This window comes from Schistocerca nitens, chromosome 1 (genome assembly GCF_023898315.1).
Source record: "Schistocerca nitens isolate TAMUIC-IGC-003100 chromosome 1, iqSchNite1.1, whole genome shotgun sequence".
Taxonomy (NCBI): domain Eukaryota; kingdom Metazoa; phylum Arthropoda; class Insecta; order Orthoptera; family Acrididae; genus Schistocerca; species Schistocerca nitens.
The window spans coordinates 1307612250-1307639870 of record NC_064614.1 but is presented as its reverse complement, the minus strand read 5'-3'; the positions used below and the strand labels follow the sequence as shown (position 1 = coordinate 1307639870).

Below are 27621 nucleotides of genomic sequence, written 5' to 3'. Positions count from 1 at the left end.
TATATGCATAATCTTCATGTATTGATGCATTACGTAAGTCATCTGTGGACCGAGGTTTACATTTCATTTAATGTTCTTAACATAATTGTTGCCTGTATTTGATGAAAAGTATATAAGCAAACGTCAATTTTAACATTAACACAATAAAAATAGTATCCGTAATATAAAAACAAGCTAAAATACAGTGTTCAGGAACAGTCTGACATGTTACCCAGTATTCACATGCACCTAAGTTACAGTAGTGAACCATTGGGCACATGGTTGGTTATGCTGTGGTTATTTACCCCCTACCCTTCTTTATGGTATTAATATTACTGATATACTGGGCTTCTAATGAAACAATGGAAAATCTAGGACGGAATGTAAAATATTACGAGAATGAAACTTGCTACTCACCACATATCAGAGATGCTGAGTCCAGATAGGCACAACAAAAATACTCTCACAGTTATAGCTTTTGGCCGTTAAGGCCTTTGTCAACAATAGACACACATACGCACACACACACGTGCTCATGCAAATGCAACTCACTCACAACTGTGAGCTGTGTGTGTGTGTGTGTGTGTGTGTGTGTGTGTGTGTCTATTGTTGATGAAGGCCTTCATGGCCAAAAGCTATAATTATAAGAGTCTTTTCCTTGTGCCTATCTGCGACTCAGCATCTCCACTGTATGGTGACTAGCAACTTTCCTTCTCTTAATAAGGCATTTAATTAAGCACTTTAATACATGGAAGAACATATTTTGTTTAGCAATCACTTGCGTGGATTAAGTGAAAAATTGTTTTCTATTTGCCTCTCAAAATATATCCTTAGTGCCTGAGCCTCTAATGTCTTTTAGCTAAAGTTTTACTTTGATGAAGACAGTTATTCATCACTACCGCTATTAAATATATGTGTTATCAACATTCCTTAAAGTCAAATTTGGGCATATGGTTGGTTATGCTGTGGTTATTTACCCCCTCCCCTTCTCGCTGGTATTAATATTACTGATATACTAGGCTTCTAATTAAGTACTTTAACTAAACTTTATTTACATATGATGTTTTCCTCTAAATGAGTTAATATTTTACAGTAATGGTTCACTAATGTAACTTACGATGCATATGAATGCTGACTACATTTCAAACTATTTCTGTACACTGCATTTTACATTGTTTTTATGTTACAGATACTATTTCCATTATGTTTACGATATAATTGATGTTTATTAATCTGTGGTGACTTCAATGTAAGCTCTCTAAGCAATTCTGATAGGAAAAACAAGAAGTGTTATTAATGACATATAACTTAGAATCAGTGATCACTTTTCCTACACGTATAGCTCAAGACAGAAGCACTCTAATGAATAATGTATTTGTACAGCAGGAGGACGTAAAACTAAAAAATGCTTTCCCCGTAATAAACGGATTATCAGACCATGAGGCACAATTGATTAACTTACAAAACATAGCAGGGCGCACAGTTCAAAAACCTTTAAGTAAAAGTGTAAGGTCGCTCAACTCGATATCTATAGAGCACTTCAGAGAAAGTTTAAGAAATGTTAATTGGGGAAATGTATATAATGAGCCAAATGCTAATGAAACATGCAACATACCTGTTGATAAATTTATCTCTCTTTCTGAGCATTGTTGCTATTTTTTAAAAAAAACTACTAAATGTAACACCAAACAGTTTTCAAACAAACCTTGGATTACTACAGGTATTAAAGTGTCTTCAGGCAAAAAAAAAAAAAAAAAAAAAAAAAAAAAAAAAAAAAAAAAAAAAAACTTTATGAGACAGCAAGAATTAGTAAAGACCCAGAAGTAATTTTACGCTATAAAAATCATTGTAACATACTGAGAAAATATGTCAGAAAATCAAGAAATATGTATATTAGAGATGAAATTAACAACTCAGGCAATAAAATCAAATCAATATTGAATTTTGTTAGAAGGGAGACAGGAAAAGTAATCAATGGGGTAGGTAGTATTACTATTAAAAAGAATGAGACCATCTTAACCTACACAAGTAGCTAATGTATTTAGCAGCCATTTCTTAGGTGTAGGTGAAAAAATTGGTGAGAATAGTACAAAAGAAAAAGCCAAGCAGTACAGGGAAGAGTCAGTTTTGAGAAATCCTAGTCAGATTAATTTTCACGTAACAATCTCTTGTAAATAAGGAAAATCATTAAATATTTGAAAAATAAATGTTCTGTTGGAGGAGATGATATATCTAACATGACATTAAAACAATGTGGAGCAGTTACAGCTGGTGCTGTGAGTCACATATGTAATGCATTACTAACTCAAGGTATTTTCAAAGACAGATTAAAATATGCCCTTGTCGAGCCTCTCTACAAAAAATGATATTCCATTGATGTCAATAATTTCCGACCAGCATTTTCAAAAATCATGAAGAAAGTGATGTACTCAAGAGTGGTTAGTCATCTCAGCAATAATGGCATATTTAGTAAATCACAGTTCGGATTTCAAAAACACTCTTCCACTGAGACTACAATATAAAATTTCACTGCCGACAAAATAGTCATCAAATAGTAAAATGTCACCAATAGGAATTTTCTGTGTCTTATCTAAGGCATATGACTGTGTGCACCATGACATGTAAGTTGCAGAAATTATAATTCTATAGTATAAATGGAACAGCATATGAGTGCTTTAAGTCATATCTACAGAAAAGGAAGCAAAAAGTTTGTTTATATGGTTTGAGTGATTAAGGAAGTTTCCCACTTCATCTAACTGGGATGAAATTACATTAGGTGTTCCACTGGGTTCGAACATGGGTCCCCTTCTGTTCTTGATATGTGAATGACCTCCCTTGCTATTTGAAACAAGAAGTTAAATTGCTGATGATACAAGCATCATTATTAATCCAATAGAAAATGAAACATATAATGTCTTTGGAAAAGTTATTGATTGGTTTTCTGCAAATGGGATTCCTCTAAAATTTGAAAAAAAGACAGTACATTCAATTTTCTACAGCAAGGACCACAGTTCCTTCAATAAAAATAACACATCAACAGAAGTCAGTAGCCAGGTTAGGTGTACATATAGATGAGAATCTTGACTGGAAAATTTATGTTTTGGATTTCCTAAACCAACTAGGTTCAACAAATTTTGCAATCAGAATAATTCCCAACTTTGAGGATATAAAAATTAGTAAGCTAACATACTTTGCATACTTTCACTCTCTGATGTCATACGGAGTAGTATTTTGGGGTAACTCAACACTTAGGCAAAAAGTATTCACTGCTCAAAAGAAAGTGTTTAAAATAATGTGTGGGGCTCATAGTTGTGCATCTTGTAGGCATCTGTTGAAAAGATTATGAATTCTTACAACGGCCTCACAGTTAATTCACTCAGTAATGAAATTTGTTCTCACCAACATAGACCAGTTTAAAAACAATAGTGACATTCATGATTATAATACTAGAAGAAAGAAAGACTTTCACTATACTCTATTTAACCTGTCTTTCGCACAGAAAGGGGTAAAATATGCTCCTGTAAAACTTTTGGGTAAATTACCAGATGAAATAAAATGTCTGACAGCAGTAATAGTTTCAAAAATAAATTGAAATCGTACATTCTTGATAACTCCTTCTAAACCACAGATGAATTCTTGAATAGGAATCAATAAATTTAAATGTATAATATATGCATTTATAGGTAAGTAATAAAAATTTTTAGCTTTTTTTTTTAAAAAAAAGAAAAAAAAAAGAAATCCCTTGATTTATCTGTGCATTTCTTATGCACTTGACACATTCCACATTATAACGGTTACCATGACATTAATGAATGGAACATGGAACTAACTAACTAACTTTGTTTATACACATTTCATCAAGTACATGCAATGATTATGTTACTGTTTAGCATTAGGGCTTTATAATGGTTTCTGCCTTATATTGTAAGATCAATGTTATTCTATATTTAGGGAGAGCAACTTCGTTTTTCTGCTTACATGTGGAAGTATACCAAAGATGTTCACCAAAGATAGTCCAGTCCCCTGTATTTAGCAATAAACTTATCATTAAACTTATCATTGAGATATTTCTGTACCATATGATGAAAACTCTTTCTATACATCTTTGAGCGACTCCTCAATATTTTGCACAATTGTAACACTTATGGCTTTGATTTTCTCTTCAGTATTGCTCTGTTTACATGTGTTATTAGTTGTTTGCCTTTAAAAGTCCTTTGTGGTATATATGGAATTCATGACATGCTCCACATATGATATACGGCCATTATTTAACTAATGACAGATGTGATGATGTGGCTTGAACTGTGTTAACCCCGTAAGTATTCATGGATATTTTGCCTTTCCTTGGAAAACAATTTTTAACATTTTCTGTATACTACATGTATTATTTTGTGTCTTTGGATAGAATCTGTAAAGATGGTCTGTGACTGAAACTGGTTGCTATTTCTGTTTTAAATAAAAAAGAAGCTGATGATCAAATATGCATTTTATACATATCCTCATCCTTGAATGTCTCATGGCAAGCAAACACTTGACCTGGAAAGCATTTCAGCTCTGAACTTTCAAAAATAAAAAATTTGTCCATAACATTTTACATAGCTGGTTGTTCAGACATCATGAGAAGCAAAAAACTGTTCATATATGTGAATTCCATCAGAAATAATCAGTGTGATTCAACTCCTTGGAGAAGAAATGTTTTGACTGGAAAACACTTTTCAAAAAACTGCAGGGCAATTTACTTTCTGGTAGCTCTTTGACATTTCAAGTGTTTCAAAAGAACAATATTCTCAGTCTTGACATGAGATGGGAAGTTGCTACTCATCACATTGCAGAGATGCTGAGTTGCACATAGGCACAACAAAAAGACACAATCATAGCTTGCATGCATTAAGGCCTTTGTCAACAATAGACACAAACATGCGCACACGCACACGCACATAATTGTGAGAGTCTTTTTGTTGTGTCTATTTGCCACTCAGCATTTCAGCTATAAGGTGAGTAGCAACTTTCCTTCTCATAATATTGTTACAATCCATCCTGGATTTTCCATTGTTTGATTCTCAATCTTGAGGTATTTATACACAATCACTTTGCATCACTGAGCTTAATGAACTTGATAGTGAATGACATGTAGAAAAATAGCAGAGGCCACTTGTTACTGCACTCTAATTTTATATAAAAATACAATTAGTTACTGCAAAAGTGCTTGAATGTATCAATTTTTAAATGGTGGTCTTCCATTCAACAAGAAGGAGGAGGGCTCTTAAGGGGAACAATTTGTTCTGTAAATTTGATGATGCAGTGGTCTCAGTGCATCGTCATAGGAAGACAACCAACAGATGTGTGTGCAGGTAATGAAGTATTACCAATTGCTTCAGGTGGAATCATGTACTGCATGAAGTTTAGTTTTTTAGGCAAGTATTCTAAAGTTTTTAACTAATTCCTCTACTTATTTTTGGCTTTGAGAGAGCTAAGTTCACATCAATAGGGCTAGCCATTATGCCTATTGTGGTGCCATGACGAAGGAGTCAGATGGTTTTGTATCATCACAGCAAACTGTGCCGATGATGAAGAGGTAGGATAATCTAGTCTCCTATTGTGTACATGAGGTGGAGCTGGTGAGCTACTCCTGCTGCTGGCAGATGAGGCAAATCTGACACTGAGTGGACAGCCAATGACAGCTGACAGGTCATGTCCAGATCTGAAGCTGTTTCGCAAGGCTTAAGGCTGAGCCTCAAACTTCTAACGAAGACACTGTATCACATTAACAAATGGGCAGAACTGGCAGATCTCACCTCTTCTGCTCTGCTGACATCTGGGTTCTCACAGAGGTGAAAGAAGGGGCTGATAGGTAGCTCGAATATTAGATGTATGAAGGCCTCTTTTAAGGAAATAGGGCCACATGGAGGAGATGCACTAGCTGTGAATACCTGGAAGAATTGTCTGCTGGGTAGGACAGCCCACCTGAAGTGCAATCACAGTCATTAATCGAACTAGCACCAACAGCTGGCCTCACTTGTGAAGTCCTAGAAAAGTTGGTGATTTGCAGCACCATTCTAAGAACTGATTGGGGCCCAGAACTCAGCGGAGAGTCTAAACCAGAAAGTCTGTCATTTTCATGATGAACTCGACTGTCGATTTCTTGAACTACACTACACAGCAGAGACTCATAAAGTTGCACACAATAAGGAGGACTGCAGTAGCTGATATTATTAATATATCCTTTATAACTGGAAAATTCCCTTCTGCAATTAAAAAATGAATAAAAAAGCCACTTTATAAAAGAGATTGTACATATAAAGTACAAAATTACACAACTATTAGGTTTGGTTATAGAAAGGATAAACCATAAGAGATAGATGAGTTTCCTGAACAAATGTAAAATTTTTGCCAATGCATGGAATGGTTTGAGGAAAAATAGGTCTACCAATATAGCTGTGTATCATTTCCTAGAACTGGTTTTAATTGGAGTAGACAATGATGAATTAAACTGCAGAATATTTTTAGATCTATCTCAGATATTTTGTCTCATTAACCATGACATATTGCTAGAGAAGCTGTATTACTATGGTGTGCATGGAAAAGCATACAACTGCTTTAAATCATATCTGTGTGACAGTTATCAAAGTGTTGAATTACTCATAATGGCAGAAAATATTACTCAAGATACAAGAAAGTTAACTGTGGTGTACCTCAAGGTTCTGTTTTAGGCTCCCTGTTCTTCTTGGTTTATATTGACTCACAAAACGACCTATCAAGCTCTGAATCAGTCCTTTTTGCAGATGGTACAACCCTTTTTATCAAAGGATGGAGTGAAGCCGATATACAAGAAAAAATAACTGCAACAACAAATGAGGCAGCAAAATGGTTGAGGGACAACTGTTTACTTATATATATATATATATATATATATATATATATATATATATATATATATATATATATATATATTTTCACACAAATTTTAGGTGTATGATTGAATGACAATTTAAGATGGGGAAACCAAGTTGAATTATTGAATAAAAGAGTTAGTAAATACTACAAAATTGTTGAGGCTTTCGTGGCCACTTGTTGACAAACTGCCTATTGGCTTCTGTCTCGGGTTCTTCGGCCGACGTTCATCTAATGATTTTTCTGACGTTTCGCCAGCACGAGTGGCTGGCATTGTCAAAGCTTCACCCTCCATTGCCGGTGGTGAACTGGAGGCAATGGAGGGTGAAGCTTTGACAATGCCAGCCACTCGTGCTGGCGAAACGTCAGATAAATCATTAGATGAACGTCGGCCGAAGAACCCGAGACAGAAGCCAATAGGCAGTTTGTTAGTAAATACTGTTATACATCAAGAAAACTTAAAGACTACTGCAATTTTCAAACAGTATTATGTGCCTACTACTTTTAAATAAATAGCCTTATAAGGTATGATATTATATTCTGGGGGAAATCCATTCAAATACTCATGGGTGTTGCCCACAGAGAGTCATGTAGAGAACTCTTAATGAATTAAAAATTTTGACCCACCCTGGTTTATTCATTTATGAATTTATATGTTTTCTTGAGTCACATCAAGAATTCTCTACTGAACAGAGTGAAATACATAACTGTGAAACAGAGATATTCATTCAAAAGCTCTGAACCAAAATAGTGTGATGTATCTTCCAAAATGAATGTGCAATGCCTTGCCTAAACAAATCAAACACTGCAAAACTTACATAAACTGAAAAAAGGATTAGAGAAACTATTGTTATGTAAAAGTGACTGAAGTGTTGATGAATTCCTTTGTCATCAAAACAGATAGGTTTTATCATTTGATTTATGCCTACGAATTATTATTATTTAACCTATATGTATAATGATGCTAACAAATTTGTGTAAATATGTGAAGTATAATTAAAAAATAATGTTATTTCTTTTAATTGTTAGAAACAAGAAATATAAATTGCTCTCTCTCTCTTTCTTTCTATAGACAATTCCTGTATCATGAATATAATAAAATGGATGATAATAAATTAAATTAAACTATACACCAGAGACACCCATTGGGCACTCACAACATGTGTAACATGAACAGATTCTTTTAAGAGCAAATCTCCAAGACCTCAGTAGGAATGCAAATGTCGGATAAAGCAATTACTACAGCAAACGTGACAATATATGTGGAGATGAGAATCACACACTATTTGTTGTTAACTACCACATCATTTGCAGGAAAGTTCCAGAAACAAAAAAGATGTTATTCTGGGAACTTATAGATAGTTGAAATAAGGAGCGAGTAGGAAAATTGTGACACTTGAAACATTTCGGAAAGATGAATTATCTTTCAAGCAGAAGTAGGTGGACAAGTAGACTCTATCATCTGCTTGATACTGTTCTACACCATTGTCTAATAACCAAGAGAGCATCATACAGAGTATCTTCACAGATGTGTGTGATTGGACTGATGAAATTATACGTTATTCTGGCTAGCAAATTTTGAACAGAAATGATAGTAATATCAGGCATGTCCTAAGGATCTCTATTGTTCTCAATATGTATAAATGATTTATCGGAGAGGGTCAAGAGTGTTATCAGATTGTTCACTGATGATTTTCACTTTTTTGGTGTAATGACAATAATTCGATAAACTGCTCATAACAAAGAAAAAGAACCCAGCAGTATCAAGTCACAAGGTTAGTGGTTAACACCTGAGGCGTGCCAGTTCAGCAGTTTAAGGCATTACTAAAAAGCAGTAAGAAATGCGACAAACGTAGTCTGTAATAAGCAAAATTAATGGGAAACTAAGGCTTGCTGGAAGAGACCCAGAAAAGTGTAGTGAACTTGTACAGGAAATCACATATAAACAGTAGTACAAAGAATTATGAAGTATTTCTTCAATCTTTAGACTCCTCATTAACTATGAACAACAGCAGACATTAAACGAGTTCAGAAACCTGTTTCTAGGATGAACAGGTCAGTACAGCTCATATCAAAGCGTATCAGAGAAGCTAAGAGGACATAAATGAGAATTTTTGGAAGAAAGGCAATGATGTTGTTGCAAAATGTTGTTGGGTAAATTTAGAGAACCATTATTGAGAAAGGCTATGGCACTCTGGTATATTTTACACAGGGATGATGAGAATATGATAAGAGAGATTACAATGTATATAGAGGCATATAGACAGACATTACTCCATTGCCCAGCATGTGGTCGGGATATAATACAAAAAAAAAAAAAAAACATTAATACTGGTACGAGATAACTTATGCCAGGCACTGTTAGTGGCTTGTGAATTATCTATCAATAGCTTAGTTTAAAGTACATTTTTGCTCCAGACTTTGTGTGATTTCTCGGTTCAGTATATGAAACCTGCATATCACTGCAGCATGAAACGGTTTTCTTTGAATGCTTACCACAGATGTGTGAAACTTACACCAAGTAAAGGATTTAGAGGGAGGCTGTCTTCTCAATTACCATCAACACTGACTCTCTCTGCCCTACTCTTGGGATCACACCACAGCATTCCCTCTCACCAGTGGGAATATCACTGGGAGGAACTAAACACATTCCATGACCTTGGAGATTTGCTCCTCAATTTGGTCCTATGGAACTAGATTTGTAAAATAAAATAAAAAGGAAGTTCAAGTTGACAATCAATAAAATAAATTAATGTGGTAATGGAAAGTGGTGGTGATTTTTCCATTGTAACAAATTTATATCGCCAAGTGACTCCATTTTGTTACACCTCGTGCTGTCTGTCCTTCAAACGTTAGCAAAGTTTTCAGTCTTTTTTATGTGCTTTTCAACAACTCACCATCTCTACTTACTATTCAGTGAATGAAATAACTTAGAAAGAGAGGCCAATATATGAGAATTATAATATCTGATCAAAAGTATCCAGACAATTATTAGTGGATATTAACACGGTATGTGCCCACGCTTTTCCTTTACGACAGCTCATACTCTGCTGCGGATGTGTCAATGAGGTACCTGAATGTCTACAGAGGAATGGCAGCCCACTGTTCCTCAATAACCCAAACCACAGAAGGTAGTCGTGTCGGTGCTGTGGTCCGCATCTGAGCTGATGGCCTAATTCATCCCAAAGGTGTTCCCTTGGTTCAGGTCAGGACTTTGGGCAGTCCATTTCAGGAATGCTGTTGTCCACAAATCATTGCCTCACAGTTGATGCTTTATAATGGATGCACTGTCATGCTGATACAACCACTGTCTGTGAACTTTTCCTCTACTGTACACAGTACATAGCGGGTGTAAAACATGTCCATATCCTTTCGCATTAAGTGTTTTCTGAAGCACAATAAGGAGATCACATCCCACCAGTGATAAACAACCCTATACCGTAGTACCTCCATACTTCACTGTTGCACTACATATGATCTCCAGGCACTCGCCAAACCCAAAGCCAAACCCAAACCCTTCCATTGGATTATCAAAGTGTAGAACATGATTCATTAAGCCACATCATGCTTTACACTCACCTCAAACATCACTTAGTATAGACAACAGAAATGTACGGCTTACGAGGACCTACTTAATTATTGTATCCCATTCTTTTTAACTTTCTACTCACTGTTATTGTGCTAACTGGGCTTTTGGTAGCACTTAGAATTTCATGACTGATTTCTTCTACTGATTTCGTGCAATTTTTTACAACCACCTTCCACATTGCTTGTCGGTACACGAGGTCTGCCTGTCCTTGGTACAGCTGTCATTGTTCTTTTGCATTTCACTTCATGGCCACATCACCAACAGTCAACTGGGGCAGCTTTAGAGGGGTCCAAGTGTCCCCGGTGAAGCTGGTATTTAAGTGACATCCAAAACAATGGTAACTTATATATTCAGACTAATATATAATGACGACATATGTACATGTCTGATATTTTAAAATTTTATCGCAAGTGGAAGCGCAAAAATTTCGCATTGTTTGCCTTGAAAATGAATAAATGGCCAAAGGTGCAATAATGCATTTTATCAATAAATAATTTTAGTAATCAAACCTGACATCAAAAAGTTTCACAAGACTGTAAACTCCAGCCACGAAAAATTTTAAGCACTTGTCTTATCTTCAATTATATTGCACAACAGCTTTTGGAAAGTTATACTGAAGAGAGTTGTTGAAACGGCGACTGGAACGTTCGCGGTGTAGTAGTGATGGAAACGTGGCGGGACCCGCGGAGCGGCCCGCAAACGACAACACAATGGGAGAGGACGGACACGACCATCGGAGGACATTACGACACAACAAGAACAGACAACAGAGTAATGAACCAAACAAGACAACCACATCCACTGGAACAGAAACACGAAAGTCAATACGCTATATGAGGCAATATGTCATGAGACGCATGTGATGTCAGACTGCTGACTGAGTGCGAGGCAGGCGCTTAAGTACTCTATCGGGGGCACCACTATTGGCCGCTGGGACCACGTGTTCCACTGTGGCACCCTCACAGTAAAAGCGGGCCAGGAGGCACGTGCCGCCACAGCTTACCTCTATGGGTCTCTGACGTCCATGACGTCTGGCACGGAATCAAATTCTGCGGCGCGCGGTGCCAGAAGAATATAATTTCTTTTATTTTCCATAGAACACAACAATAAATATTAAATGTGCTGATTACCTCTCATTTCTGAGATAGTGACATTTATTCTATGTATCTTTCAAGAAATCAAACAATGGAAAATCTAGGATGGAATGTAACAATACCAGAAAAGGAAAGTTGCTACTCACCATGTAACAGAGATGCAGTAGACACACACACACACACACACACACACACACACACACACACACACACACACGCAAACGCAACTTGCACACACGTCTGCAGTCTCAGAGAACTGAAACCACACTGCGAGCAGCAGCACCAGTGCATGATGCGAGTGGCGACTGGGTGGGGGTAAGGAGGAGGCTGAGACCCCGTCCCCCCTCTGCACTTTCTCTCCTACCCTCCATCTAAACTGCAACACTCCATTGTCCACCACTCCCACCATACTATCCCTCCCCCTCCCCGCCCCAGCCTCCAGCTCTCTGAGACTGCAGACGTGTGTGAAAGTTGCGTTTGCATGAGTGTGTGTATGTGTGTGCGTGTGTGTATGTGTGTCTACTGCTGACAAAGACCTTAGTGGCCAAAAACTTTAATTATGTGAATCTTTTTGTTGTGCCTATCGCGACTCAGCACCTCTGCTATATGGTGGGTAGCAACTTTCTTTCTCTGGTATTGTATACTTCAAGAAAATATGAAAACAAACGCTAATACTCCAAGAGCAACTGCTTTCTGCCTGTCTCTGGTACTGGGCTGCTAGGACGTAAAAACATCCAGCAGCAATCACTCAATATGACAGCATGCTGTTTCTCTTTATAGCTTTATTCCATTGGTGAAATATGCTTCTGAAAGTGGTTACCATAATTGGTGTGAAGAAATCCAGTGTGATAGCTCAAATCGTATTTTTAGCAGTATGTCACACTGCACCTGCTCATACAACTGTACCAAATCATTCACAAGTCCTCTGAAATTTTCTGCTTTAAAATTTTGCTGAAAAGCATTGAAAAGACTGTTAAGAGATTCCCATTATATGTTTTTCCCTCACGTTTTAGGACTAACTGAATCTGACTGTCTTTAAAAAGTTTTCTGATCTTACTACACACCTGTCACCTTATTCCTAAGGTACCTGATGAACTACATCCTCACCCATTAACTGCCATTTCTTTTATTGGACAATATACAAACAAACCTGGGCCACAGGTATGGGTATCTGCATGACACATTCCTAAGCTGACCTGTTTATGGTCCATCTAGAAGAACCCTTCCTAGTCACCCAAGATCCGAAAACCCTCATCCTGTTCAGATTTATCGATGATACCTCCACGGATTGGACACGAGCCAAGACACCCTATCCTCATCCTACCACAGCCACAACACCCTCTCCCTTATCTGCTTCATCTGCTCATACTCAGTGCAGTGTACAATATTTCTGGAAACCAAAAACCACATTTCTAATGCTTCTGTAAATATTTCTACCCATACTGAGACCCCTAACCACAGAGAATACCTCCATTTCAATAGCTGCCACTGCTTCCCCTAGCAGGCTGGGTACACACAGATGATACATCTGCTGTGATGAACACTCCCTTAACCTACATGGTAAAGGCCTTCTTGAAGCATACACAGATCCCCATGAAATGGCTGGAAAATACCACTTCCTCTGTCTCTTCCCCCCTTCCCCAATTACCCAGTATCATCCTAGACTGAAACAAGCTAGCCACATTATTTTCCAGAGCTGGAACAGTCCTTGCCACTCTGCTATCAACTGAATTTCTGAAACATCCCAGTCTTAATCTGCACCTGCTTGCCACACGGGCCATACGCCTGTGGAAGGTCTGGGTGTGAGACCTGTCCTATTAACCCACTCAGTACACCCTATTCCAGTCCTGTCACATTCGTAACCTATCCCATCAGGAGCAAGACCACCCTCAAAAGTGGTCACACTGTGTAACAGCTCTGCCGTTAAATCTCACACAGATTTTCACACGGGCTCAATGCCCAACCACCTGTGTGCACAAAAGAATTGTCACTGACAAACTGGGCCCAAGAGCCCAACTGACCACTGATGGCCAAAAACTCTTTCAAACACTTGGTCAACACGAGTGGCCGCTTCAAAAACTTCCTCCTCACCCAATACAAGCTTTTCCAAGCTATACAGATGGGAATCATCCTTAGTACAAATCCTAGAATCCTGCACTCCACCAGCCCAATCTATGCTAACCCGTGCTCCTCCCCCTCATCCTCATCTACCCGCACCCCTCCTCCTGTGTCCCATGCTCAGTTGACATGCACCTTTCTGCAACCTCCCTCTTCCCCTGCTCCATCATGCAGTCCATGCTTCCACATCACTGTGCACCAACTCCCAGTGACACACTACTATGACCTCTCCCTCCCACCACAGCCACCCTTCCATCCCCTCCCTGCCTCTTATCACTCGTCACAAACTTCATACAACACAACCCATCACCCCAGTTGAGCTGCAGTGTGTGTGTGTGTGTGTGTGTGTGTGTGTGTGTGTGTGTGTGTGTGTGTGTGAAATAGCACATCATCTGAAAGTTTTGCAGTGTTTCCAACCTTATTTATATGCCTATGTAGGCATCCCATTTTGATATTCCAAAACAATTGTCAAATTTGTTATACTCTATCCCATTTTTGTCACATGTGCTTGAAACTTTCACCTGTCCTTCAGTGGCTGCCTAATTCCATTCAAGATTTCACCTTCTTCACTCCTAATACCATTTACTGAGCACTTAAGCACTGTTTTTGAATAAATATCCCTTTTTTTGTGTATGTATAATCTGCATTTTTTAATATGCTGGAAATGTTTTATTTTTGTACACATCTGTATTGTTAAAAAATATCTAAACCTCTAATCACCTCTCCGGTGAGTCTGTTTCTTCCAACCATTCTATTAATTTCACACTGTATATCACAAGTCTACTGTAGTTTCCATTTAATGGCAATTTAGAATCTGCACAAATGCTTTTTTTTCGATAAAACAATGATAAGATTTAGTAACTCACAGAACTGGCAGATACTGTGTGAGGTGCTAAGCATAGGCTTAAGTGAATTAAAGGAACACTCCGCTGGAATATTCTGCATCAGTGACAGATTGTCATTAACCAGTTGTAAGGACAAGTACCTATGATAATTATGCACAAATTTCTACTGGGTAAAATTCTACAATGCTTCAATATCATTTTATATCAGTAGAGAATACTTACTCTTCCAAGAGACTTAGACCTACGATGACTGCCTCGACGCCTTCGGAAGAAACTACCTCTGCTCTCTGATGCGGTCAGTTCTTTCTTTGTAGCGTTAAACTGTGCTGTAGCAAGCTCTTCAGCCCGTGCCTTATTAGGTATTATACCTTTTTGTACTTCCTGATTGTTACGACCTAAAACAAGAAGTTGATGAAAAGACAGGTTCCAGACAATCTCATGAAATGTTTAACAGATATGTAACAGAATAAATTAGCAGTGGTTAGCAGATCTATTAACTTGTCAGTAAGCCAGAGTTTCAGACTAGTGCACTCGCCCCATTCATCTACAGTATTACTGTAGGAGCGACAAGCAGCTCAGAGGCTTACCACAGCAGATGCCCATTTGAATAAAGCAGAGTTGGCTGACAGATGCAGAATTAGTGGCTAGTGTGCCCTCAACAGGTATGTCTGTGATTGTTACAGGATGTTATGATAAAACTGAGGAGGCACTCATCTGATAAAGAAGTGGTACTGGACCCACACAGTGAGTATTCAGATACACATCAAGAGCCACAAAGAGCAGCATTTTTATGAGAACTTTGTTGTGTTTCTAATCGTGCAATATGTTGTGCTTAGTTAGATGCAAGCAGTCTGACTATATGACTCAGTGGGTATACGCTAGACTTAAAATCCAAAGGCCTGGCATACAACCCCCCATCACGTAAGAATTTTTTTCCCCCTGTTCCTTACACATCTTTCACCTCTGCAATTATTTATTAATGTGGATAATGCCAAGCTCCACAGCAGTACAGATCCACATTGAACTGAAGGTGCCATTCTATCTGGAAGGGTCAGTCAGCCTAAAGATGGGAGGAAGGCAAAGGGATTCTGCTTCAGACCGGACTGTTCCTATAAAAGCACTGCAATGTTGAACCAACATTCAAAATGAGGGCAACTATCTTTTTTTATCTCACAAGAGAGATAAGATGTGTAGAAATTAACAATGTGCAATAATTATGCACAATTTCTCACTTACTTTCAAAGGCACAACTGTGGAGTGCTAAAATAAGTCTGGAGGTGTACATTAGTTTTAGAGTTATGCGCAGCACGAAATGAACAAGCATAAAATGGAATAAGAGATGTCCAAATTTAAAATTAATTGAGACAGTGAGTTCATTTTCGACTTTCATCCCTACGATATCAGCAATCCTGATGCCAACTAATGCTATGCATTTTGTTGATATACTGATTGTGTATCAAGAGTGTAGAAGTAAGTTTAGTATCACCATGATTCCATAGAAATAAAATTTCATTGAGAAATCTAAATTCTATCAGTGTATAAATGATAGTTGTGGTGTCACTGCCAGACACCACATTTGCTAGGTGGTAGCCTTTAAATCGGCCGCGGTCCGTTAGTATACGTCGGACCCACGTGTCGCCACTATCAGTGATTGCAGACTGAGCGCCGTCACACGGCAGGTCTAGAGAGACTTCCTAGCACTCGCCCCAGTTGTGCAGCCGACTTTGCTATCAATGGTTCACTGACAAAATACGTCCTCATTTGCCGAGACGATAGTTAGCATAGCCTTCAGCTACGTCATTTGCTACGACCTAGCAAGGCGCCATTATCAGTTGCTATTGATCTTGTGATTAATGTACCGTCAGAACGACGTTCACCATTAATGGATTAAAGTTAAGTATTCCACCAGCTACGTCCATTTTTCTAAATTCTAATTTCCTTGTCCTGCTCCAGACCTCACGCCAGCTTGCGTGAGCTAAAACGCGTGCCTTTCGGCTTCCTCTTGTAACCTGGTGTTGGCTCTCCTGCCAACCCACAACAATAGTGTTTTCTTCAGTACCTACAAACAAAAATAAATAAAGAAAGAATGAATGAAAGAAAAGAAGGAAGGAAGAAGGGTAGGGGGTGGGGGGGATATTCCACAGCCTGGTCAGAAGAAGGTCTTCACTTGAGAAGCTCTTTCAACTTCTCCAAAATGCAGTGACAAGCAGATACTGTAACCTACTTGTGAAGTTAAAATACATCAATACACTTTGGCAGATTACACAGAAGACAATGAATAGTATTCTTCAACAAGCAGGTAGGGGTCTATCTTACTTTTACATCATATCTATGCACATCTATCACATTTTCTAGCATAAGATTTTAAATTCAGCAGATGCCTATGTATCACATTTTCCCATAAAAGTTTTTAAATTCAGCAGACATATTGATGTGAATTTTAAAATTACCCTGGTGAACTGGATATTCAAAAAAGGTTTTGGGCTTGCTGTCGGTCATCACTGATTACAATGCAACATATTTCAACTGGCCAGCTGCCGGTCATATTCAGGTGAGTTCATCTGTTTCTTGTTGGTGCCACTGTAACTCTTTGTTAATAATTAAATTACTGAAGACTTTTATATTTGAACACTCAGTACCAACCTGAACATTAAAGTAGAACTTGTTATTCAATTTGATTTTTATTTGATCACGTAGTACTACATTGTGTTAAGCACAAGTATGTGGAGCAGAGGACATGTCAAGAACACAATATATTCAGTGCCACAAATTCAGTAAGAGCTGCAATGTTGATTTTACTTGCTAAAACTATCATTAGTAACAGCATTTGAGCTTTATGACTGGTCCTTATTCCAAGTGTTATGAATGTGGATGCTTGAATTTTTTCCACTATAACTTGTCTCTTGTGAGTGATATTACTGTATTTTAATGTACACAAATGTGAAGGTTAAGATGCAAAGCATTTTGAAGATATTTCTGCAAAATGCAGGTGGTCTTTTCCCAAAATGAACACTATCATTGATAATCACACTGCTAGTTTGTTTTCAAGAGTGGTTTAAAGATATTGTGGTATACTTACAATATTATGAGAAGGAAAGTTGCTACTCACCATACAGCGAAGATGCTGAGTCGCAGCAAGGCACAACAAAAAGACTGTCACAGTTATAGCTTTTGGCCATTAAGGCCTTTAATACAACTCACACACACGAATGCAGTCTCAGGCAACTCAAACCATATTGATGTGAATATGTACAAAAACAAATCACCTGTGCCTTATCTTTCCAATCTCCCACCACGTCCCAAAGTCATACCGTCCAGGCACAGAGGAGCATTCCCCTCGTAACTCAGTACCACCCAAGACTGGAGCAACTGAATTACATTCTCCGCCACGATTTCCATTACCTTTTGTTGTACCCTGAAATGAAAAATGTCCTGCCCACTATCCTTTCCACCCCTCCCACAGTGGTATTCCCTGTCCACCAAACCTACACAATATACTTGTCCATCCTTACATAACCCCTGCTCCCAGTCCGTTACCTTATGGCTCATACCCCTGTAACAGACCTAGAAGTAATAACTGTCCCATACATCCTCCCATCACCACCACCGACTGCAGTCAGGTCACTAACATAACCTATCCCATCACAGGCAGGGCTACCTGTGAAACCTGTCATGTGATCTACAAGCTAAGCTGCAACCTCTGTACTGCATTCTATGTAGGCATGACAGCCAACAAGCTGTCTGTCCGCATGAATGGCCACCAACAAACTGTGGCCAGAAACAAGTGGACCACCCTGTTGCTGAACATGCTGCCAAACATGATCTCCTTCATTTCAAAGACTGCTTCACGGCCTTTGCCATATGAATCCTTCCCACCAACACCAGCTTTTCTGAAGTGTGCAGGTGGGAACTTTCCCTGCAATACATAACCCTCCTTGCTTCAACCTTCATTAGTCACTGTCCTCATCCATGCAGCTCCTTCCCTGTTCCCATTCCAGCACTACACAGCTGTCATTCCACCACCAGACCCAGTCTTTTTATTTCTCTCTTGTTCCTCTAAACCCCTCCCCCCACCTCTCTCCTCTCCTCTCTCCTGCCCACCATCTAACCTGCAGCACTTCACTGCCTGCCAACCACATCACACTATCCCTCCCCCTCCCTGCTGCAGCCTCCTCCTTACCCCACCCAATCACCACTTCCATCATGCACTGGTGCTGCTGCTCACAGTGTGGTTTCAGTTGTCTGAGACTGCAGCCATGTGTGTGAGTTGTGTTAGCATGTGTGTGTGTGTGTGTGTGTGTGTGTGTGTGTGTGTGTCTGTGTCTGTCTGTCTGTTGTTGACAAAGGCATTAATGGCCGAAAACTATAATTGTGAGAGTCTTTTTGTTGTGCCTATCTGCGACCCAGCATCTCCACTGTATGGTGAGTAGCAATTTTCCTTCTCATAATATTGTTGCATTCCAGCCTGGATTTTCCATAGTCTGATTATGGTATACTTACACAGAAACTGCTTGTCAATGTACTGCGGTAGTTTTTTCACACTGAATATGTGTGAGCTTAGTGTTAACACACTGTTGCCATTTCAGCTCATTCTCCACAATAATAAATACAAATCTAAAGGATTCTGTTTCCTCCAATTTTGTTTCATTCACAATTGTGTCCATGCACTTGCACTTTTATTTGTTTCTACACACTAGCAAATCACATGCTGCTTCATGCATTGCACGGGAAACAGCATCAAATGTTTTGCAAAGAATCACAGACACTGCAGCAGATACAACCTGGTTTTAATCTAATGACTGTACAGTATAATTTATTCTGTCACAAAGAAAACTGACTTGAGGAAACCACAGCACTACAAAGTGTTACAAGCCCTGGGCATTGCTTATTTCCAGAACACTGCTGACAGAAACATTTAAGAATGAACAACTATTCCCACCTTTTTGAACTATTGCCTCCTTCCTTGAGGAGGAAACAGTGATAGGTTGAGAAAGGTTAGAAATGAGAGGCAGAGCTCAGAATGAGAGAGACCCACCTGCAGCAAGGATGAGGCAAGAACTGTACCAGAGCAAGAGAAAAGAGAACTGAAATGAACAGCACAACAACAAGCTCAAAGGAAGATGGTCGAAAGGCAAAGAGATGGGGGAGAAGAGAAAACTAGATGAAAAAGAATAAAGAAAAGAAATATGAAATAAATAGAACAGTAAAAAAAAACAATAATGGCGAAATATACATTTGCTACTCTCATTCTTCAGAAGTTGATAACACACACACATTCACACAAGATCAACACTCTCACTCTCACTCTCTCTCTCTCTCTCTGGATCTGAGGGCTGACTGTGTGTGTGTCTAACATGAACACTATCTGGGCAGGGGAACTGGGGGTGAGGAAGAGGTGGAGGGTGAGAGATATCAGGATAGGGGTAGGGGAAGATTCTAGCACTGGAGTGTGCAGGAAGAGGTTAGGGCTACTAGATGCAACATTGGGATGATACGTTGGGTGTGAGGGGAATGAGGGGGGGGGGGGGGGGGCAAAGCAATGAAGAGGATATAACTCATTGGTGCATTGGCAGGATAGGAGCTGTGTGTTTGTATCATAATGGGAGCAGGGAAGGTGATACGCAGGTGCAGGACAGGGACTTGTCAAGGACGAGGCACGGTATCCGGAATGAAGGATACGTTGTAGGAATGTTCCCGCTTGTGCAATTCAGATGGCACAGGCTGTGAAATTATCATTTAAGTGAAGCACATCATGTCAGGCAGCCCATTCGGTTACTGGGTGGTTCAGCTGTTTGATCACACTGATATTTTGTGCCTGTGCAGAATGCAGCACAGTGATTGCAACTTAGTTTGTAGATCATATGGATGCCTTCACATGTGGTCCTGCCTTTGAGGGGGTAGGAGATGCCAGTGACAGGACTGGAGTAGGTGATAGTATGAGGACATATGTGACAGGTCTTGCATCTAGCTCTACTGCAATGAGGCAAGATGTCGGGAGCACGAGTGGGGTAAGGACAAAACAAGAATATTGCATAGGTTGGGTGAGTGACAGAATACCACTCGAGGGGAGGTGAGGTGGATGTGTGTCATTTCAGGGTAGGATGAGGTAGTCAAAACCCTGGTGGAGAATGTGTTTTAGATGCTGCACTCCTGGGTGGTATCGAGTCGTGACAGGTTACTTCTTTGTCCCCAGACAGCAGGTATGTGGAAGACGCTAGGTAACTGAAGATGCTAAACACAGGAGACCAGTTTCCGGACAAGAGCAGGTGGGTAATTTTGGTCTGTGAATGCCTAAATGAGACCCTCAGCATATTTGGAAAGAGACTGCTCATCACTACAGTTGCAATAACCACAAGTGGCTGGGATGTATGGAACAGACTTCTGCATGGAAGGGGGGACTGTATATTAATAGAGGTTAAGTCCAGGAGGTTGCCAGGATGTGAGCATTTTCTAGTGATCAAATCCCATCACCAGAGTTCAGGGATACTAGTATCAGGTGGGAGGATCCAAACAGACCCTGCAGTGTGGTGTCGCAGGCACTCAGGTCACGCACATTGTGCTGCAGAGCACAGATATTGGGTATCTGAAAGATGGACAATTCCAAGTCGAATCATGCACTTAGCTAGTTTAGTTGTGGTCATACCTATGTAAAACAACGTACAGTGTACACACACTATTTGGTTAACAAGATATGTTGCTCTGCCTTGATTGATCTGCAAGGTATATATGTAGAGAACACACACACACACACACACACACACACACACACACACACACACACTACATGGGGGATACTTTCAACTGAAATGGCACAGTGTCTCGAAAACAGCTTGGATGTAAGATTGACAGCATCCTCAAAATCTTTATAAAACTGTTTTTGCAGTTCTTTCCAGGTTGCAATGAATTATTCAAACCTCATGTTTTCTTTAACGCCAGTGAGCTTAGGGAACTGGACTGTCTTTGCAGAATGTGTCCCTTCCACAAAACTATTTTCTTTTTAAATGCATCCCCATCAAATCAGAAAGAAATTAACTTGCAATGTCTTACTGTGGGCAGCATGCAGTCAAGTCCACCTAAAACGCGAAGTCTGTACTCCAGAGATATTCTAATTTTTGTTCATGCATTTCTTTTTCCTTCATAAATTCAACAGCGGCAAGTTTTAAATTGAAAAATTGTTCCATGCATGCTTGGTGGCTAAATCAACACACTTTGCAGTAACTTATGAAGTCTCCATAGTCTTCATTTAGTTCCACTGAAAACAATGGAATAATGCATGCAGCTTCAGAAATTTTACCATTCACACCACCAATTTCTTCATGTGTTCCATACTTGCAACTTTAGCACAAAGTGCTTTCTGATGTACAGAACAATAAATCCTGTCTGTCAATCATTATAAGTTTTTACTCTTTAATTGTCAACTGCATATTTAAATTCTTTCTGCATGATACTGTAAAGGCATTTCATAGCATATGTGCAGTACTTGTTGCTTAGGCAAATTGAGAATTCTCATCCCTCTCTTCTGTCATTCCCACCCATTTTAAAGGATTGCGATGACAGATCACCAGACTGCCTGTTTTTGTGCAAACAGCCAGAGCCATATTCTTCACACCACGAACAAATAGCAAAAGTTATACTGAAGCCACAGCACAGTTCTGCCAAACTCAGAGAGTTGTGCTGACTGAGAAATGCCACACCCACGGCCGCCTGTATTAGAGGCCGGAGGACTAAAATGTGGCAACATTACGTTAAGGCCTACCACATGACTGTGGCTATAAGGTAGCGAACCGAAGCAGTTGCTGACGTACTTTCGCGGTGTCTGTTTTATCCGACATTACAGTGTAATTATGCTATACTGGACTCTGCAAAAATTATAGCAAGTAGTCGTGACTACAGTCGAAGATATAACACAATGTAAGTATACAATTCTGTGAAGTTTGTAGTGTTTTTACGTGTATATGTGCAAGTGTGCTACGTGGACGACTTTCGTCTACACAATTGCAACAAAAGTTCTACTATATTCTAGATACAATTTGAAAATAAAATTTTGAATTCATAAGTTTAGTATCAGAATCTTCTCCTAAGTGATTTTGTGTTAATATTATGAATATTTCTACACATTTGAATCTATTTGTAGACTTGTGTTTCGTGATGTCCAAGCAGTAGAAAAACCAGTCCACTCAAATTCTCATTTGCTATTTATACATAATAGTATTTTGATTTAAGATGTTAGCAATTAATGCATCATTCTATTTGCAGATGCCAGAAAAATGTTGTGTTTCTGGTTGAAACAGCAACTACAAATCTAGCGAGGAAGAGGGTTACATCTCAGTGTTCAGATTCCCTACTGAAGAGGAAAACAGAAAACGATGGACATGAAATATCCCCAGAAAGAACTGGACTCCGTCATATAGAAGTGTTGTTTGCATTAAACATTTTGAAGAATGTGATGTATCAAGAGTGGAGATTTACAAGGACTCTGATGGGAACTGTCACAAGTTTCCTTGTCAAAGGCCATTGCTTTTACCAGAAGCTGTGCCAAAAATATTCCCTGGGTTACCATCATATTTAAGTAAGGTGCAGCCTCCAAGAAGGTGTTTGTCATTTATATAGGAAGGAACATGATAATACATTTCAAATAATAGACTGAATTAATTGCAAGTCTGCAAATAATATTAGTAGGTACCTCACAAAATTGTTTGCTGAACTTGTATCTCCAAATCTCGGGTAAGAAACGTCATAATATACTGCTATGAAGCACATGTGAGTTATTGAAAAGTTCATCGTTGCAAGGAAATGAGAATAAAATGCGTAATTCCGACATAAAGTCGGCGTAATACTGCGCGAAATTAGCTTTCTAGGTTACTGTGTTATTTATAGGGACCAAATCTACAAAAAAAAGAAAAGTGATTGCGTATTTATATCTGACACGTCATCTGCATTTGATGAAATCTAAACTTCAGTCTCGGCCTAGCTGGTCACGCTAGCCGGCCTACAGATGTCACAGGCTACGACGTTGTCAGCTTGATGACTCCGGCCTCTAATACTGGTGGCCGTGCCACACCACAATGCTAAATGAAATGTCTCAACATTATGTGTGCTTCCAAGAAGGCCCGAGCAAAGCCACGTGAAGGCCAGGTCTCGACCTGCCACACGCTGTGCGTATGAAGTTTGGCATACCGTGACCAGCCCTGCCCTAGCGTACAGAAGTGTCATCACTATGCGACTATAAGATGATACAGAATAATCTGACAGAATTTCTATCTGGTGTGATATATGGCAGCTTGCTCTGAGTGTAGAAAAATACACACTACTGGCCATTAAAATTGCTACACTATGAAGATGACGTGCTACAGACGTGAAATTTGACCGACAGGAAGAAGATGCTGTGATATCCAAATGATTAGCTTTTCAGAGCATTCACTCAAGGTTGGCGCCGGTGGCGACACCTACAACGTGCTGACATGGGGAAAGTTTCCAACCGATTTCTCATACACAAACAGCAGTTGACCGGCGCTGCCTGGTGAAACATTGTTGTGATGCCTCGTGTAAGGAGAAGAAATGCGTACCATCACGTTTCTGACTTTGATAAAGGTCGGATTGTAGCCTATCGCGATTGTGGTTTATCGTATCGCGACATTGCTGCTCGCATTGGTCGAGATCCAATAACTGTTAGCAGAATATGGAATTGGTGGGTTCAGGAGGGTAATACGGAACGCCGTGCTGGATTCCAACAGCTTCGTATCAGTAGCAGTCGAGATGACAGGCATTTTATCACGTGGCTGTAACAGCTCGTGCAGCCATGCCTCGATCCCTGAGTCAACAGATGGGGACGTTTGCAAGACAACAACCATCTGCACGAACTGTTCGACGATGTTTGCAGCAGTATGGACTATCAGCTCGGAGACCATGGCTGCGGTTACCCTTGACGCTGCATCACAGACAGGAGCACCTGCGATGGTGTACTCAAGGGCGAACCTGGGTGCACGAATGGCAAAACGTTATTTTTGCAGATGAATCCAGGTTCTGTTTACAACATCGTGATGGTCGCATCCGTGTTTGGCGACATCGCAGTGAACGCACATTGGAAGCGTGTATTCATCATCACCATATTGGCGTATCACCCGGCGTGATGGTATGGGGTGCCATTCGTTACACGTCTTGGTCACCTCTTGTTTGCATTGATGGCACTTTGAACAGTGGACGTTACGTTTCAGATGTGTTGCGACCCGTGGCTCTACCCTTCATTCGATCCCTGCGAAACCCTACATTTGAGCAGGATAATGCACGACCGCATGTTGCAGGTCCTGTACAGGCCTTTCTGGATACAGAAAATGCTGAGACGTTTATTTCTTTACTTCTGACAGAAACCAAATACCAATTTTTGTAGGTCTAGTGTTAAATTTGTCTTAACACCAACATTTTTCAAAAATATAAAACCTTCATCCCGTTTCTTCCCTTACTGATGGAATATCGAAAAATCCCTTCTTAAATGATGCCTACAGTATAAGAGACACACCTTCACCAAATTTAAAGTTTCTATCCTTAGTAGTTTTGTTTGGGTGACGATGAATGAGTCAGTCAGTCTGTTAGGACGTTTTATTTTATACACAGAGATGACATATTGCATTTGATACAATCAACAATACAGCTTACTTCAATCTATACTCAGAACCTATCAAGGACGCAGGTGAGAAAGCAGGTCACCAAATAACAATATCAGTATCTCAAGACTTTGAAAGTAAGTAGTCACGTGAGAAGTTACACTCAAGAGAATTACTGAAATGTCTTCATGAAACTGTAAGCAAAAGAAGTACTAACAAAATAAAAGTGTACGTGGAACAGTCAGTCTACTACTGAACAGGTACCTGCAAAGAAAGGGAGCTCTGGTAGGAGGTCAAAATCAGACACGGTATAACAGCCACTGGAAGTATACTCAGATTAGTTTGTGACTGATGTTTTTGTTAGTCAAGTGGTAGGCACCAACTGGCAGCCAGCCATAGTTCTCTCTTGAACTTGTGCTTGCTGTGTAGTTTGTTCCCTAGTTAAACTCGGAGCCTGCATGTCAGCAACACTGCCCCGTGCCACTGCAGTCAGTCAATCAAAAAGTAATTTTAAGAGGAGTATAGATTGCTATTTGTATTGGAATGTGTTCATTTCATATAAAAAACGGATCTAAAAAACTAGGACAAGCACACAATCTAAGTTCTGAAAAAACTATTCAAAGGTACAGATTACAATGCAATAGCCCTATAATCCAGGAGTTCCTTTTCACACATGGCTGTTCACAAGTGCTTCACAATTTTTCCAAGTCTGAGATGTGAGGATCTCCAGACGGCTGTGCTCCTGTTCCAAATGGCAAATGGGCTATGATGTCCAGGTATGGACAGTTTTTCTGTATGTACTATAGCTGGAACATCCAAAAGGTTCAAGGAAACGAGGATGTCAAGGAAGGGTGAGATGCCACAAACCTCTAATTCCGTGAATGCCACTCACGTGTTTGAGATACTCTTCCAGGTTTTCACATCCACAATATGAGGTAACAAATAAGTCACTTATTTAGCAATAAAATGAATTAGACTTCGCTGGAGTTATTCTAATGTTGATGTCCCCAAATTTCTCTTCAATCCACGTTTACTTTGTAGTGTCGCACGCTATTCTGTAGAAAGTAGCATGTCACACTTGAGGTTTAACACAGCTGATGAAATATGCCGGAAGATTTCTTAATGAGTAAGTTAGTTAAAAAGACTGGACAGCCCACTGTGTGGGAAATTCTGTGAAGAGGTGTAGTAATCCATGGATGCTGTTATGCCTTGGGAACAGTACACATGTTAAAGCATCACCAACTGTCATTTTATGGGCCACTTACTCCATGCTGGCACCACACCTGAGATGAGCTCGGCCCACAGAATAGTGCCACAGATGATACTGCGCAGCTGGCTTCTGCTCTGTGCGCAGATATCGAATGGTCTCAATTTGGACCTCGGGTGATGATCTCTCACGTAGAGAACATTGTCTGCTCTGACCGATGTCTGTCGAAGATGGAGCCACAGCATTGCTGGAGGGGTCGTGTGGTGGTACGCAAATATGCAGTGAATGAGGAATTGCCCGAACACTGGACACGCCAGTGAACACGGTGCATAAAATCTTACAACTGACCTGCCAGCATGACAAATCATCACTCTGCAATTTCTTGCTCAGATGGAAGTAGATAATGAATGGCTACGGAACATTCTGTGCGCAAACAAAGCACATTTCCATCTCTAAGGACATGTCAATACACAGAATTTCGTACTGACTGATACCACTTCATTCTGAAAAGGTGACTGTGTGGTGGGGGTTGCTGGAACCCTTTATTGTAACACCATATTTTTTCGAAGAGACGAGTCCTGCTTGTTGTTACCTATATCGTCACTATTAAATGCTGTGAGAGTCTTGTGCACCGACCTCATTCCAGCCATTCAACAGGATGGATGAGTGGGTAGGATCACTTTTATGCAAGATGGCACTCCTCTGCACATCGCATAGCCAGTGAAGTGGCTGCTGGAGAGACAGTTCGGAAAATTTTAAAATTATCAACTGTCAGTTCCCTACTGCCTGGCCATCCAGATCACCTGATCTTAATCTGTATGAACTCTGGCTGTGGGGTTACTCAAATGATGTTGCATTCTGTGCCCCAGTTACGAACATAGCTGAACTGAAGGCATTTACTGCACAATGCATTCCGAACACGACTCCCGAGACACACAGATCTGATGTGGAACATGCCGTTTCTCGATTTCAACCTGTGGCAGAAAACAGTGGACATGTCCCGCGCAACTCGGCCTATACCTGTCATCTTGCACGACATCTGCCATTTGCAGCCGACCCCATTTATGTCAAAATGCTTAAGCACCAGCTATTAGTAATTTTTGTTAACTTTCTTTTTGTTCCACGGTGTTTCCCAATGTATTAATAATATGCTCATCAAATTTGACAGCATTCTGAGCAATGTTTCTCTTTATAGTGTTTTGAAATTCGAACTTTAATTATGGACACCCTGTAAAGTGCTGTGCATTGGACACAAGCTATTTTTTTAACAATTCACATTTATTCTTCAGTCTCAATT

The 27621-nt window shown here is 39.7% G+C and overlaps 1 protein-coding gene across 5 annotated transcripts in view; it reads right to left on the bottom strand.

Moving 5' to 3' along the window:
• The window catches only part of LOC126202545 (tight junction protein ZO-1), a 731102-nt gene that overhangs the window by 239429 nt on the left and 464052 nt on the right, over nucleotides 1-27621 (bottom strand). For all 5 annotated transcript variants that reach the window (XM_049936877.1, XM_049936873.1, XM_049936876.1 and 2 more), the window contains exon 10: nucleotides 14739-14911. In XM_049936877.1, coding sequence (XP_049792834.1) covers nucleotides 14739-14911 — 173 coding nt within the window. The remainder of the gene's footprint in view (nucleotides 1-14738; nucleotides 14912-27621) is intronic.